This window comes from Macrobrachium nipponense, chromosome 8, assembly GCF_015104395.2.
Source record: "Macrobrachium nipponense isolate FS-2020 chromosome 8, ASM1510439v2, whole genome shotgun sequence".
In the NCBI taxonomy this organism is placed as follows: Eukaryota; Metazoa; Arthropoda; class Malacostraca; order Decapoda; family Palaemonidae; genus Macrobrachium; species Macrobrachium nipponense.
The window spans coordinates 6,973,483-6,988,850 of record NC_087203.1 but is presented as its reverse complement, the minus strand read 5'-3'; the positions used below and the strand labels follow the sequence as shown (position 1 = coordinate 6,988,850).

Below are 15,368 nucleotides of genomic sequence, written 5' to 3'. Positions count from 1 at the left end.
GCTGAACAAGGCTTTCTTTTAGCAATTTGATTAATCACATTGTTTTTGTGATCTTTATAATCCCATATCCAAAGTCTATATTTTCTGTTAAACTACATCAGCAAAAGCAAAAATGTAGGATGGAAACACCTGGTTACAGCAGAAAGACGAAGGACTTTTTGTGTGTATCTGCAGCAGTCACAACCATTGATTATGTGTCTGTGAAGAGCTTGAATTTCTTGCTGGAGTAGGATCCACAGGAAAAAACAACCTTCATAGAATGGTACTAGTTAGTTCTGTTTTGCAACAATTATGTAACAAAAGTTGAAGGCTCAGCAAAAACTGTAGTAGGTGGCAGTGATGCAGGAACTGTCCGCAGACGAACCCAACCGCCCGCCAGCAAGCAATTCACTCATTAACTACCCATACACCATTCTCTCTCTCTCTCTCTCTCTCTCGCTCTCTCTCTCTCTCTCTCCCTCTCTCTCTCTCTCTCTCTCTCAAAACGGAAACCACAGACACAAACCTTCTCCATACTATCTTAACAACAACAAATAAACATAAAAAATGATATAGCAAAGAGACAAAACATCCAAACCCTTCCTATTGCCTCCAGCAAACACAAACAAACAACCTAACAAGACAACAACTAAAACAACCAGCCCCCCCCCACCCTTCCTCTCTATCTCTCTATCTTCCTCCCCCCCCCCCCCTCTCTCTCTCTCTCTCTCTCTCTCTCTCTCTTTCTATCTCTCGCTCTCTCTCTCTCTCTCTCTCTCTCTCTCTCTCTCTCACACACACAAGCAATACAAGCAACCTTGAGAATGTTGTCAACTGAAACCACTACATCACTCCTCCATAGTACTACTTCTCTTTGTATTTCATCACCTTGTAAATATGCAGTTTTTACATCTAATGTATAACAATTGCAATCTTTCAATTTTATTATTAAGATTTCAGCACTGCATGTATGAGAGTCTTTTTCCCATTCAGCCATCTCTTCTTCAGAACCTATAGCTACCAAGCTTCCTTTGCATATCCTTTCCCCCGTTTTAACTTTTCAGTTACTATCCATCTTGTAGACATAGCTTTTTGTCCGACGTCATTTACCTTCTCATATACCTTGTTTTCTCTCCAACTTTTTAGTTCTTTTTCTTCAGCTTCAATTACGCTTCTTTTTTCAAATCCTACCAACACCTTCTTCATCTACATGACTATAATCCTTTAAGTGAACCCATCCCTTGCCTATGACTAAGATTTGCTTGATACTTTTCTTCAACTTGTCCTGTATCATTGTAGCTCTAGCTCTATTTCCCATTTTGAATTTGGGTATCTCTTCTATTAACTCACTTTCCCCATCATCTCCCATTGTTTCCTCTACCACATCTTTCTATAGTCTCCTGTGTCTGCATTCCTTCTCCAGCCCATTATTATCTCCTTTCCTTCCTGCCCATCTACATTCACTTCATTTGGGGCATAGGATCTATCTTTCACAATATGTGATTTATTTATTTTAGATATCTTTTCTGTTTCTGGTGATAATCTTTGAATCCTGGTAACATGTATTCTAGCTTCTTCTCTTAGAGAATCCCCATGTTTAACCGCTACCATTTTCCCTGATGCTCCCGCTACCTGAGCAGGTCCTCTCCATTCATTTTCTCATAAAGAATACCTCATCTCCCACTACTGCTTCTTAAAATTTATGTTCTCTGATGTTTTTATTTAAAGCAATTCTTATTTTATTACAAGACTCATTTTTGATAAACATTTCTCAGACCTTATGCATTGCATTCAGTGTATCCCTTACTATACTCTCTTCCATACCTTTCTCTCTGCTCACAGGACTTGAACTCACTTCTCCCATTAAATTAGGCAAAGAAGGGTTTTTCCCAAATACTAATTGGTTAGGAGAGAAACCTCCATTATTTATTAAGCAGTTCTTAGCACTCACTACCCATCTTAATGTTATGGACCAATCCACTTCCTCTCCCTCTATCATCTTTCTTTAACTTTTTTTATTATACCTACTGTCTTTTCACATAATCCATTGCTCCATGGATGGAGATTCTGATGCTGAGGTAAATACTGTACTTTAATATTCCATCTTCCTGCCATCCCCCTTACTTTTTCGTTTGAAATTCTCCCGCATTGTCTGACAATATTTTGGAAGGTGCTCCAAATATAGCAAACCAACCATCAGAAAGTGCCTTTATAATAGTTTCTGGTTTCTTATCTTTTATCCAAAAAGCAAGACAATACCTTGTTGCCATATCTACCATTACCAAGAATTTTCTCTCCTCTGTCTCTCCCACATCCATTGCTACAACTTTGTTAGGTAAATGTTTTACTCCAAGAAAATCCTACTACATACTGGTTTAGCTGGGTTTCTTTTGTACCTTTTACTTACCTCACAACTTGCAGTCAAGTCTGTTAATAACTATTTTATTTCCACCTTTTCTTTCTCTCTCAAACCATCACTCCACTGTGCTTCTTCTGGTAGCTTCCATATTTTATCTCCTCTTCTGTGACCAAACTGTAAATGTAGCTTCGTCATTGAACCTGTAATTTCCCTCAGACTCTTTCCATTCTAACCCTTCAGTAATAATTCTTCTTCTACCTTCTTCCTTAATATTGGTAATCTTAAGTGACCCTGTTTGTCTTCCCTCAACTTTACCTTCATTTTCCCTATACTACTTCTATTATAACACAGTTTTCTTTCAAATTTGTGGTCATACCCATTTTACTTATGGGTTTCTTACCTATTAGCGATGGTACATCACCATGCAAAATTTCTGTCTTCAAATAAAACTTTTTATTTTTCAATATTACTGGTATTTCTATAGCTACTTTTGACTTATATGATGACTCACCATAATTAAATACTGTATTAGACTGTCCTAGTATCCTTCATTCTCTTCAACTATTTCTGACTTAAACCCATGGCAATGCATGCTAGTCACAATTCCCCACAAACTGTCGATGTACAGTCTGTGTCTAATATTGCATCAACCTCTTCCCAAAACTCTTTCTCTGTTTTACTAACTTCTATATAAACCTTTTCTTCTTCTTGCCTAGTTTCTGTTTTCTGCTTATTTTCTTCTTGTTTTGCTTCTGTTTTCCTCCTATTTTGAAAATTCTAGCCCAATGCCATTTTGATTTGCATATTACACATAATGTTGCTTTCCCTTCTTTATTTATAGGATGTCTTCTACCCCTACCTCAGTTCCATTTTCCCTGATAACTCTGGTTTTCCCTCTTTCTCCCAGAATTCATGTTGTCTTCTGACCCCCCACCATTCCCCCTTCCTCTTTATTCCTTAATCCCTCAAATATTCTTTCATTATTATCTGGGACACTGTTTTATATTCCAGCTTTCCTTGACCACAAGCTGTTGATACCATTTGTGTTTTTATTTTCTGTGAGATTTCCTTGTTCCAATACATACATGAAAACCCTTCACTTCTTCTACAAGCATGCTTTTCCCCATCTCTCTGTTACACTCTGATTCTGCCTTTTCATGACTAATTAAAGATCTCTCCTCTTTTCACTAGATTCTATGCCTATTTTAAAATATTTTCTCATTTTACTGTAATTCTCCATTAGCGTATCTTTTAGATAAACTTCATCTAGTTTGGATAGGATTATCTTTGAACCTTCTTTACCTGTATGTTCATCTCTATTCTGTATGATATTTCTAGGGCTTTCCCTTTTAAGCTCATTCTCTCTGTCCCTGGATATTTCGCTTCTTCTCCACACACCACAAACAAATCTTTAACTTGCAATCTCCATACTTTATACTCGCCCTGCATCCTGCTAAATTTTAGACAATCCCTTCTCCATCTTATCTCCCTTTGTTCTATATATGATCCGACCATCTTTAATCGACCACATTCTGCTACCAGATTGAATGTTTTCCTGGCCTAAACTTTCCTGTGTCTCCTGTTCTGCATGCTACGTTTTGTTTACATTTCCACCCCACACCACCGCCGTCTGGTCTTCTGTGAAAGCACGTCCTATGACGTCACAACACAACTTAAATACTTTAAGACATTTTCTAAAATGAAACATGTTTCCCATACATTGAACAGTGCCCACATTTCATCAATACAGAAAATAAAAATAATACTGATTAAAGTGATATATAATCAGTAGCAACTGCCTGCACATCAGACATACCAAAAGGAACCAATACAGCAGGCTAGAAGGGCAGTAGCCAAAGCAGGATAATGCTGGCAAAGAGGAGCAGAAACTCCTTACACTGGTTATAATAGGATATGCAGCCATTGGCACAGCAAGAGCTGCAACCACTGACAGTGGGCATAACAGGAACTAGTACAGCTGCAGAAGCAGGAACAATTGATGTGATGGCAATAAAACACTTGGCTACAGCTTCCCAAGCTTTACTCAACTTAAACCATTACTACAGTCTGAAACAAACATAATCTAGTACAGTATATTTACAATGATAATAGTAAATGATAGTATCCCTTACAATGTTAGTAATCCTTACCCTATAATAATACAGTAATCCTTACCCTATAATAATACTAATAATTACCTAACAGATACTATATAGGTATGCTGTATGGACCACCATTGTCTCTCAGAGTCTCGGATGTAAACAGAGTGAGATAATGCTTCTTCTTGATGGGATAACACTTGTATCAAACTTGGGTTACAAAACAGAAGGAGAAGGCAGGAGCAAAACATAGTACATTCATAAGTAATAATATTACACATTCTCCCCTCCTAGAATAAAACACAGAATAGGAACTAATGAAGTCTAGTCCCAGCCATAGCACATAGGTGGTCTAGAAGCACGAGTAGATCTTCTTAGTTCAGGCCCAAGATCATTGTTTATTTGTTCTTGGTGAGTTGAATCAGCTACAGTCTCCTCCTGTGACACTGGTTCTGGTGGAGCCCTGATTGTAGGTTCTTTAGCAGTGTCAAGATGAACACTACAAACACTACTCATTCCTTCGGTTGACGGATGATGGGAGAGATGACCTTCCTTCAGGACAAGGAGCTAGATCACGAACAAACACGGTAGATTCTCTTCCATCAGGGTACCTTATATTGGCATAAGTCGGATTACTGTTAACTCAACTTCCTGCCTTTAACTGTTACTACAGTAGCAGCCTGTGAAAGTCCATGAAGAACACTTGTCACTCTAGTCATAATATGAGAACTAAACACTGTTGCTATGGATGCTTTTGTCAATTGAGACTAGCAAACATGAGCAAAATGTCCCTTCCTAGAATATTTATGACAGCTTCATGTGCTGGGCACATACTTCTAGCATGATATGGTCCTCCGCAAAAGTAGCATTTCTGTCGTACATTGTAGGTAGCGGCAACTGCTGACTTTTCAGGTGAGCTTTGCATGGCATCCTCTTCAGAAGACTTGAGGTTTACCACTGCAGTTGAGTGAAGAACTTGTGATGTCTGTGGATTCTGAGGGGTAACAGTAACAGCAGTGTGTGCAGTCAGAGAAGCATAGGCCTCAGTATTCCTTTGTGCAAGGTCCAAGGATTAAGCTTGATTGTAGGCACCTTGTAAGTCAAGAATGTTGTTCTCTAGGAAATGTTGGCGTATGTGAGCTGATGAAAGACCATTGATGAAGGAATCCCGAATTAATTTCTCACGATATTGATCAGCACTGACAGCTTTTAGTTTACAGTCTTTACTTAACTTCCTTAATTCTCTCAAGAATTCATCAAATGATTCACCTGGCTTCTGTCGCCTTGTTGCAAGTAAATGCCTAGCAAAAATCTCATTTGGTGTATTCACATACAGTCTTTCTAGTATAGTTATAGCTGTACACTTTTCAATGTACTCAAACACTGTATGAGACACGCAATTTACAAGTGTCCTGAATTTGTTAAGTGCATTCTCGCCACACTCCTCGATGAGGTTCACAATGTTGCCACTCCTTCGCTGCTGTTGGGGAACTTGGTTCTACATCCAGACAAGCAGGTTTCAGCACCCTCTTCATGGTTGTGGTTAAGTTAAGTAAATTGTGATGGCAATAAAACACTTGGCTGCAGCTTCCCAAGCTTTACTCAACTTAGACCATACTACAGTCTGAAACAAACACAAATTCCTTCCTTAATAATCTAGTACAGTATATTTACAATGATAATAGTAAATGATAATATCCCTTACAATGTTAGTAATCCTTGCTCTATAATATTACTGATAATTACCTAACAGATATGTAGGTATGCTGTATGGACCACCATTGTCTCTCAGAGTCTCGGATGTAAACAGAGTGAGATAATGCTTCTTCTTGATGGGACAACACTCCTATCAAACTTGGGTTACAAAACAGAAGGCAGGAGCAAAACAGTGATAATATACCACAATTGACATATCATACATACCAGGAGCAACTAATACAGCAGGCTCCAAGGGCAGTAGCCACAACAGAAGCAGTGACCACTCACACAGTGGGTATAACAGAAACTGTAGCCACACAAGACAGGAGCAATTGGCACAGCAAGTGTAGTAGAACAGTAGTAACAGAAACATTACCAATCACTGACACATTGGGCATAACAGGAAATGCAGCCACAGAAGGCATAGCTAGAATAATTAGCATAGTAGGTGTGGTAGAATCAGCTGTTACAGCAGTAGTAGTAACTTCCAGTGCAGTAGGGATACCAGGAGCAACCAGTGCAGTAAACATAATGGGGGCAATAGCTACAGCAGGAGCAGTTGGTACAAGAGGTGTGGCAAAAGCTGCAGCATATAGAGGCTGGTAACCATAGCAAGATAATACTGGCAGAGGAGCTACAGTCATTTGCACAGTAGGAGCTGCAGTGCAGCCAATACAGCAGGCACAGAGCAGGCAGTAGTTGCAGCAGCAGTAGCAGTCACTGACACAGTGGTTGTAATAGGAACTGCAGCCACTTAAGGCTTAGCAAGAAATTGGGACATCAGGTGTGACAAAAAGAGCAGTCACAGCAGGCAAGACAATAGCCACAGGAGGATAGTGCTGGGAAAGGAGCAGCAGCAACTGTCAATATAGTAGGCATAACAGGAAGTACAGCGATAGGAACAACGAGCACAAAATTCACAAAACATGTAGTGGGAACAGCAGCCATAGCAGCATGGTAAAAAGTACAACCAAGGCAAAAACCTAAGAAAGATGTCCAGAATCTCCCTTGACATGGAAGAGAAATCTACTGAATTGCACTTGTGGTAGATTGTTATCTGACACTGGGACAGCCTCAGCAAAAAAAGATGTGAGCTGGCTTAAGTAAACAGTATCAGGTCAACAGGTGCAGGAGTGGTCAAGGTCAAACAAGTAGAGCTGGATTGACTGACTGATTGATTTATAGATTTTAGGCATACATGCCAAGCACTGGGGCAAGTAGACCATTCAGCTTTTCTGCTTCTAGAATCTAATATTGTAAGTTAAGCTAAAGTTCATGCAAAACTATAAATTAAGATAAAAAATACATATATATAGTAAAAATGTTAAATTCTAAAATAAAAGTTAAGGGAAAATCTGGTAAAAAAGTTAAATTCTAAAATAAAAGTTAATTACCCTGTATGTTTAAAAACAACATTAATATGACATTGCAATTATTATCAAGTATGTACCTCACTCATGGACCTGCCATATAGTGAGGTACACTCATGGACCTTCCATATAGTGAGGTAGTTTTTCTTTCTTTGGAGTATTGGACCAAATGTGGATTCTGCTAGGAGGAAAATGGAAGCATACTGCCATAGTTTTGCTGGAAGATGTACAGCAATCTCCTTCCAAACCCATATTGAAACCTATACACGTAACTCACAGCTGCTACCAAAAATAGTTTTTTCCTATGCCAAAAGCTCTTATTCATAGTTTTTCCTTACTCTGAATAATTTAAGTATATTACATTATTTATATTGTGCTGTAGACTTGGCTCTTACAGTATGTTATCTTTGATAACATTATTGAAAAAGTAATCTCTAATGTAATATTTTATTATGATCACGGATTTTTCATTTTACCTTATCACAGAAGCTGTGTGTGAGTAAAACAGCCTGTGTTTACATCTTTAATACATATGGCATTTCTCAATGTTGACATGTTCAAAGCAATATGTTTTAAGAACAATCTTAAAAAGAAATTACTGGAAATAGTTTTCTGTTTAAATGTAATTACAGTGCCTCTTGGTTTTAAGTTTGCAGTCCACTTGTCACAGATTTTTGTGGAACACATTATTCACTTTTCCAGGGAACTTTCACGATTTTGTGGACTTTTCTATTGACCATATCTCTAAAACTATCACTAATTTGCTTTTTTTTCGTAGAACAACACTTTATTCACTAATTACTGTATTTTTCATATTGTGTTTTTTACTAAATACTGATTTGTATGATAACAGTTATTTACAGCATACTTTAATATACGTAGTTATGTGTCTATTAAGCTCATACTCTAAGGGTAATATAAGATGTATTTGAAATGATATTGTTGTAAAGATTTTTGATGATAGATCATATTGTACAGTATTTAATATATTCAATAATTATTTTAATTTTATTTTCCAGTAAAAGCAGACTGAAAAATAAAATAAAATGAAAATAATTAGCAAATATTTTAAATATTGTACAACATGCTTTAAAATTTTTTTACAGTAATAGCATTTCAAGCACATTTTACATTGACCTGAGAGAGAGAGAGAGAGAGAGAGAGAGAGAGAGAGAGAGAGAGAGAGAGAGAGAGTGTGTGTGTGTGTGTCACATATATTTTGCTCAGTCCAGGGCCCAACTTAGAATGAGCTTAATAGATGCATAACTACTTTTATAGGTACAATATGCTCTGTCATCCAAAACATTTTATATTAACATTATTTTGAAATACATCTTACATTACCCTGAGAGAGAGAGAGAGAGAGAGAGAGAGAGGAGAGAGAGAAAGAGAGAGAAGGGAGGAGAGAGAGAGAGAGAGAGAGAGAGAGAGAGAGAGAGAGAGAGAGAACACTGATTATGCTCAGTTCAGGGCTTACCTGGAATGAGAGAAAACGACATATGTGTATACAGTAAAAGGGTAACTTGATTAGTTGTCAAACATTCTGTAAGACAGATTTATTTAATTTGTATTAAAGATTAATTTAATTTGTATTAAACATTTTATAGATATTTTGCTGTTTACATTGATATTAATATTTTAAAATGAGTAAATCATTGTTGTAAGCATTTTAGTGGGCGTATATACTGGAGAGTAACAGTTGTAAAAGAGTGCTAATCCAAGATGTCTTATGATGTTTTGGGATGATTGTTTTGAGATTAGTTTTGTTTGAGATATTAAATTGTTTTGACATGATTTTTTAAGGTATGTTTTTGTTTGAACTATCAAATTAAGCAGTGAAATGTTAAAATAGACAGTTACAAGCATTTTAGTTTATGTGGTACTGGGTACTTGGCAGTACAAGCCAGTTACTATTAGTACTTTTAAGCGCCTCAGTGGTGTGATCAGTATGTGCTTGGCCTACCACCTTGGTGGCCGTGAGTTCGATTCTTGGGCATTCCATATGGGTGTGAGAGATGTGTATTTCAGGTGATAGAAGTTCACTCTTAACGTGGTTCGGAAGTCACTCAAAGCTGTTGGTCCTGTTGGTGAATAACCACTGGTTCCAAGCAACGTAAAACACCATACAAACAAACAAGTAATATAAGCACTTTTAGAGGGGATTTTTACATTTCTGCGGCAGGTTCTGGAACCTATTACTGCTTGAAAGTGGGGGAACATTGTAATGATTTTTCATTTCACCTCATAGTATCATGGAAACTTTACTTGTATGTGTGTGTATTTACCACTTACTTGTGTTTCATCAGTGTTGACATTACTGTTTAGCTCTTTTAATATCCTATTCCAATATGATTATGACATTTATAAAAGTATACAAGAGAATATTTTATTGCTGTTGATATATTTCATCTCAAGTACTATAATGTTCACATTCACAGTAAAATACTAATTAGAAATTGTTTTAAACAATGCAAAATTCCTCATGAATCTTGTTGATGTGGGCAGCACATTGAGCTCTTTATAACTCGTCTCCCATTTCTCAATCAAAGGAGTGTGCGCGCGCATGCGTATGTAAAATATTCTCTTGTGAGTCCCTCTTTTGGGTTGTACATTTTAATGGTTTTTCATCTTTTATGAAGTAAAACCATAAAAAAAACAAGAAAGGAGACAATACAGTAAAAGTCAAAATGAGCATAGTTAAAAACAGAAATAAAAAATGAGAGGAGTGTGTTTGGGCGTGTGTATTATAGGTTTTAACCGTTCTGGTAAGAGTTATTCTCCCTTTTATTGCTTCATGCTTGATTATTTCATTACAAGTTATAGTACAGTAGTGTAATATCCTATAACATAATGGAATAAAAGCATAAATGTATAAAACTTAGAAAGGTCAAAGGACTGCCTACCCCTTTCCACATAGCTCACGATACATTCCCATCCCCAATCTCAGCCAGGTAAACTCTTCCCCTTCAACTTATCAAATGCTTCATCTAAAATTATCAATAAATACAAATCCTTCAGGCCAGCCCTTTTTGAGTTAAATAAGTTGAGAGGTCTTGTTAAACTGCTTTATAACTCTGTGGTCTGGTGTTTGAATAAGTAATAAAGACCCTATATTAGAGCTTCAAGATGTCCCATAGCTAATGGCGACTATACTATATAGTATTTCTAGCCTAAACTAAACAGTACGGTACACTTATTAAATTTAGAGAGAATCACCCTCAAAATGATTCATGTCTAGTAAGGCAGCATAGCAATTAACTATCAAAATAACACAGCTGATGATTAGAGAAGTGTGATAATGTGATTGTTTTATGCTGCTGAGTTTTTCTAATGTAATTAAGAATTCAAAATACCACCACTTTTATTTATTTTGTTCAAATAAGCTTTTTATGAAGCAGCTAACTATACTACAGGTTCAATAAAAACTTGCCATTAGGAAAGAGGTCATAGACTTTTAAATGTATACCTCAGTTCTGTGTTACTCTGTAAGGTGGTAATATGAGCCCTGAAAAATAAAATTAGGACATTGAGAAGGTGTGACTAAATGATGTTGAGATTTATTGCTTGAGGGCAGTCTGAAGATTGTACTGAATTATGAGCGAGGTGTAGTGTATAGGAGTATAACAACTAATGGAAATAGTGTAAGTAGTCATAAACCAGTAGATATAGAAGTAGCAGGACAAGTACCTGTAGGGAAGCCCATAAAAATACAAAAAAATGGGATAGATAAAAGACTTGCACCTAATGTAAATTTAAGGCAGAAAGTGCACAGGATTGAAAAGGGGGAAAGACAACTCGGCCATCTCGGTTTTTAATTAGTTATTATTAACTACTACCGCTAAAGATGCTCTCAAAGCAATGGCAAAAAGTATAAGAAGAGGTGTTTTGGCACAGATTTATTGAATGCCCAAGGGTCTGTTCCTGTGAACTCTTGAGATTTTAAGGCACACTTCAGATAACTGATTACTTCACATACAAATGGATTTAATGTTCAATACAGAGGGGCTGTGCTCACAGTATACTTAAAATGATCCAGTCACACACTATTGATACATAATTTTCATATTTTCTGTATACATGTTCACTATTGTCTCATAGCTAATTGTACATTTTGTAATTACAGATCAAACTTCAGACCCATACTCAGAAGATGGATGCTTGTGGTCTTTCAACTACTTCTTTTACAACCCTCGCCTTAAGCGAATTGTATTCTTTACTTGCCGTTCAGTTTCACAATACTGTGGCTCACCGTATGACTCAGGACTTATTGGAAACTCTTGTATGGACATGGAAGAATATTAAATGGAAATAATTTCTCATGGTAACTTCAGGTCATCTCTTCATAGTTTACTTTATCACTATGCTACACTCTAATGAGGCTTTTTGAACTAATTTAATCAACCGATGAAGAGAAAGGAAGTTCACTTCTCAGGTTTTACCTCACTATGAAGTATTAAAAGGTTCATCCCTGTCAGCATTTCAGTACTATATCATTTGCAAATAGGCAAAGATTTTGCGTGAATGATTTTAGAAAAATTATTTAAACTCTAAAATAAATGTCAATATTAGGTATTGGAAAAAGTGGCATGATTTAGTTCAGAGTCGAGATAATTTTACATTGAGTAATGATATAAGCATTTGGCAAAGGAATTTTAGGTTTTTAAGAAATGCAGGTATTTTTGTTAATTTCCTTTTGTATGAATGTAATTGAAAAGACAAACTGTTAATGAGGGTTGGTTTAAGCAACATTGATAAAGGAACTAGAATACTTTAATGTGTACATATTTTCAAGTGTCTTGAAGAAATGTTTAAAAGAGGAAATCGAACTTTTCAAGATAATAAAATGAAAGTACATATTAATTATATTTGAGCTCAGTGAAGACTATATCTGGGATTGTAGTCAAAATATTTATTTCCATCACTGCAAAGAAACTAGCTTGAGAGGCTTTTTTAGGAAGCATGCTTAGTATCCTACACTGCAAACTAGTTTTTAGAGTCTCATGACGGACTGTAAAGCAAATGTGGTGTACGAGTAATCAAGAGTAACTGATTGTTCCCTCGTGAAATATGTGTGAAAACCTGCTACTGTGACCTACAGCATTTGCACGTTGAGGTTGATTGATTATAATACTGAGCGTTGTTTACTATTAAAATATTTGCAGAACTTTTTTCTCATCTTTTGCCTAAAAAGTATGGATGTTAATTGTATTATTTTAGTTTTGATTGCTGTTAATTTTATGTTATATGTCAAATTTTGAACATTTTATCTACACTGATGTGTAATGAAACACTAGTTCTTGTTATTATTTGTACAGCATATCAGAGACTGCATTGTATGTATTGGTAGCTATAGTTGGTTATTTGATTAATTTAGCATGGATTTTGGCTGGATAATACACCTTGGTATGTCAGTACGTAGTTGGTGTTTTTCCAGCTGAATGTCTTTTTTTGTTTTTTTGTTTTTTCCTCTACATGCAAGAGATGCAAGTGAGCTAGTCACAAAAAAATAAAGTACAAAAAAAAAGTTAGTTCTATATAACATTGCTCCTTCATCCTTTCATAATATACCTAGTGTTTATTGTTTAATATATTTTACTCTGGTTTATTACTGCTCCAAGAGGTCCATTTTATTTATATAAACAGTAATGTTAAGTTTGATAGCAAATAACTTTTTATACTGTACCTGTATTTTAAAGGGCAGAAAGTGAGTGCAAGATATTCAGCAGATTAGTTTGTGTATGCTCCTAACCTTAAGATAAGTACTGTATTATGTAGCTAAGAAAATATAATGTAGCTGCAAAGAAAAAATTAAGTTACAGTGAGGGAAAATAGTACCCCATTATTTAGAAGAAGACAGCAGGAAGAAACAAAAGAAAAAACAAAATGATTATGGAAAAAATTAAATGATAACCATGTACACAGTACTCTAAAGCCTATACGTATCCTGAAGGATTGGAGAATTATAAATTATACTTTAAGTAATATTTTATATGGAATGTGCATTATATATTTGGGTTTTAAGGGAAATGCATGTGATAACATTTAACTAACATATTTTTAGACTTTCAAGATACTGTGAAAATTGTAAGGGGATATCAGCATATGCAGTGTAAACTACAGAGGCTATTGCGATGCTTTTGGTAAAAGTGATATTTGTCTTGGCTCTCTCTTGTGTTGTTTTTGATGTAGCTGGTACAGTGACTTCTGCTTATGTGAACTACCAATTAGTACCTTATCCAAACCACACACTATCAAAATAGCCTACACACTGACATGTCTGTCACTTTCTTCTCATTACTCTATTATTGCACTAGTACTTTACTTGCTCTTGGAGTAACTATTTGTTTGGATAAAATATGCCATTCCTTCAACTCAGCAGTTGAAAACATAGCACTTTTTGTGATCTAATGCAATACTGTATTTTGCAAGTGCATTGGATATTTGTACACATCTGTGTATCAAAGAGTTTATATGCTTGCACTCAAAGTGATAGAAACGCAAAGCAAACCATTTGCTCCTTGTTATGCATGGGGCCCTAGAAAGGAAAATGGAAATTTTGTTGTGCCAAGAAGGTTTTTTTGCTTGCCCAATGTACTTAAGTTTTACATTGTTTTGTTTTGCACTTATTATTGTGGTGTGTTTGCTGAAAAAGTTCTAACCAAAGCCAACAGCTTTAATCCTAGACGATTTTCAAAGGGTGACAGCTGGAATGATGGGCTAAGAAAGTGATTTTTTGTTCCAGTATAAAAAAAAAAAAACATTCAAAAGGCTGTCAATTGGAAGTTTTTTCTTGGAAGTACAGCAGTTATACTGCAGATTATTTTTTAATGTACTAAATATTAGCAACTAACACTAGAAAAGCTTCATCTACTAATTTTTAGGATTATATATTTTACTGCATGGCAGTACTGTAATTTCTATATAGTGTTCAAGGATCTGATCTCATATACAGTATATGGAAGCTTGAAATTTAAGAAAAATCAGCCATAAGTAATCACGGAACTGTTTATATATGCTGACTAATTTTCATCTTAAAAGCACAGACATTTCGGTTCCATTTTTATAGCAATGTCTTCTGGTTCTAAGAAAGAAGATGGTAGTGTTGTACTTCAGGAAAATCATTGTTATCTTTCATTGCAATCTAATGAGAACACATGTACAAGAATATTAGGCTAGCCAGCAGGATGACCCATTCAATGTAAATCCATCCTGACTTACACCCTGTAGCATTTAGTTAATGTAATTTTAGGAGATTCCTGCCCATAATTAGGAAAGTTATATATTATTTTTTTGTTTTCATTTTAGAAAAAAAATACCTGTCCTTAGCACAAACAGGATTGGTGAAAACATATATTTTTATGCAATACTGTAAGATCTTGATTTGTCCAATAAACCTGAAAAATCAATGGAATTGAATTTATTCTTTAAATATATTATTCCTTGTTTTTTTCTTAGTTAAGTATGCCTGCAGCATTTTTTTATACCACTTGCATTGCTAGTCATCTTGCTGTCTTATACTTTTCATGACTTATGACACCTTTTCCGATTTTCATCATGTAGAATAAGATGTCAGAAAGTACAGTGTTAAAATTTTTGTCTTTCAAGAGTTTACTCATTTAAAGATGAAAGGGGTAACTTGCATTCAAATTGCAAAAGAAGTTTTGCAGTTTTGACACAACTCCTGAAATGCAAACTTGAGATTAATTGTGACCAAAATTTGGACTAGCTTCAAGTTTTTAGAAAACAAGTTACATATATGTATCTACTTGTTTTAGAGGACCATTTTAATACATGTGGGCTTGCCTTCATATTGGAAATGTTTAGATTTAACTTGTATGGTCCACTGGACCTGGTTTAACCATT

At 35.6% G+C, this 15,368-nt stretch overlaps 1 protein-coding gene across 1 annotated transcript in view; it reads left to right on the top strand.

Moving 5' to 3' along the window:
• Nucleotides 1-14,916, top strand: part of LOC135223352 (repressor of RNA polymerase III transcription MAF1 homolog) — a 61,889-nt gene extending 46,973 nt beyond the window's left edge. Inside the window, 1 exon segment of the mRNA XM_064261816.1 lies at nt 11,629-14,916. Coding sequence (XP_064117886.1) covers nt 11,629-11,807 — 179 coding nt within the window. The 3' untranslated portion in view covers nt 11,808-14,916.
• The last annotated feature ends 452 nt before the right edge of the window (nt 14,917-15,368 follow it).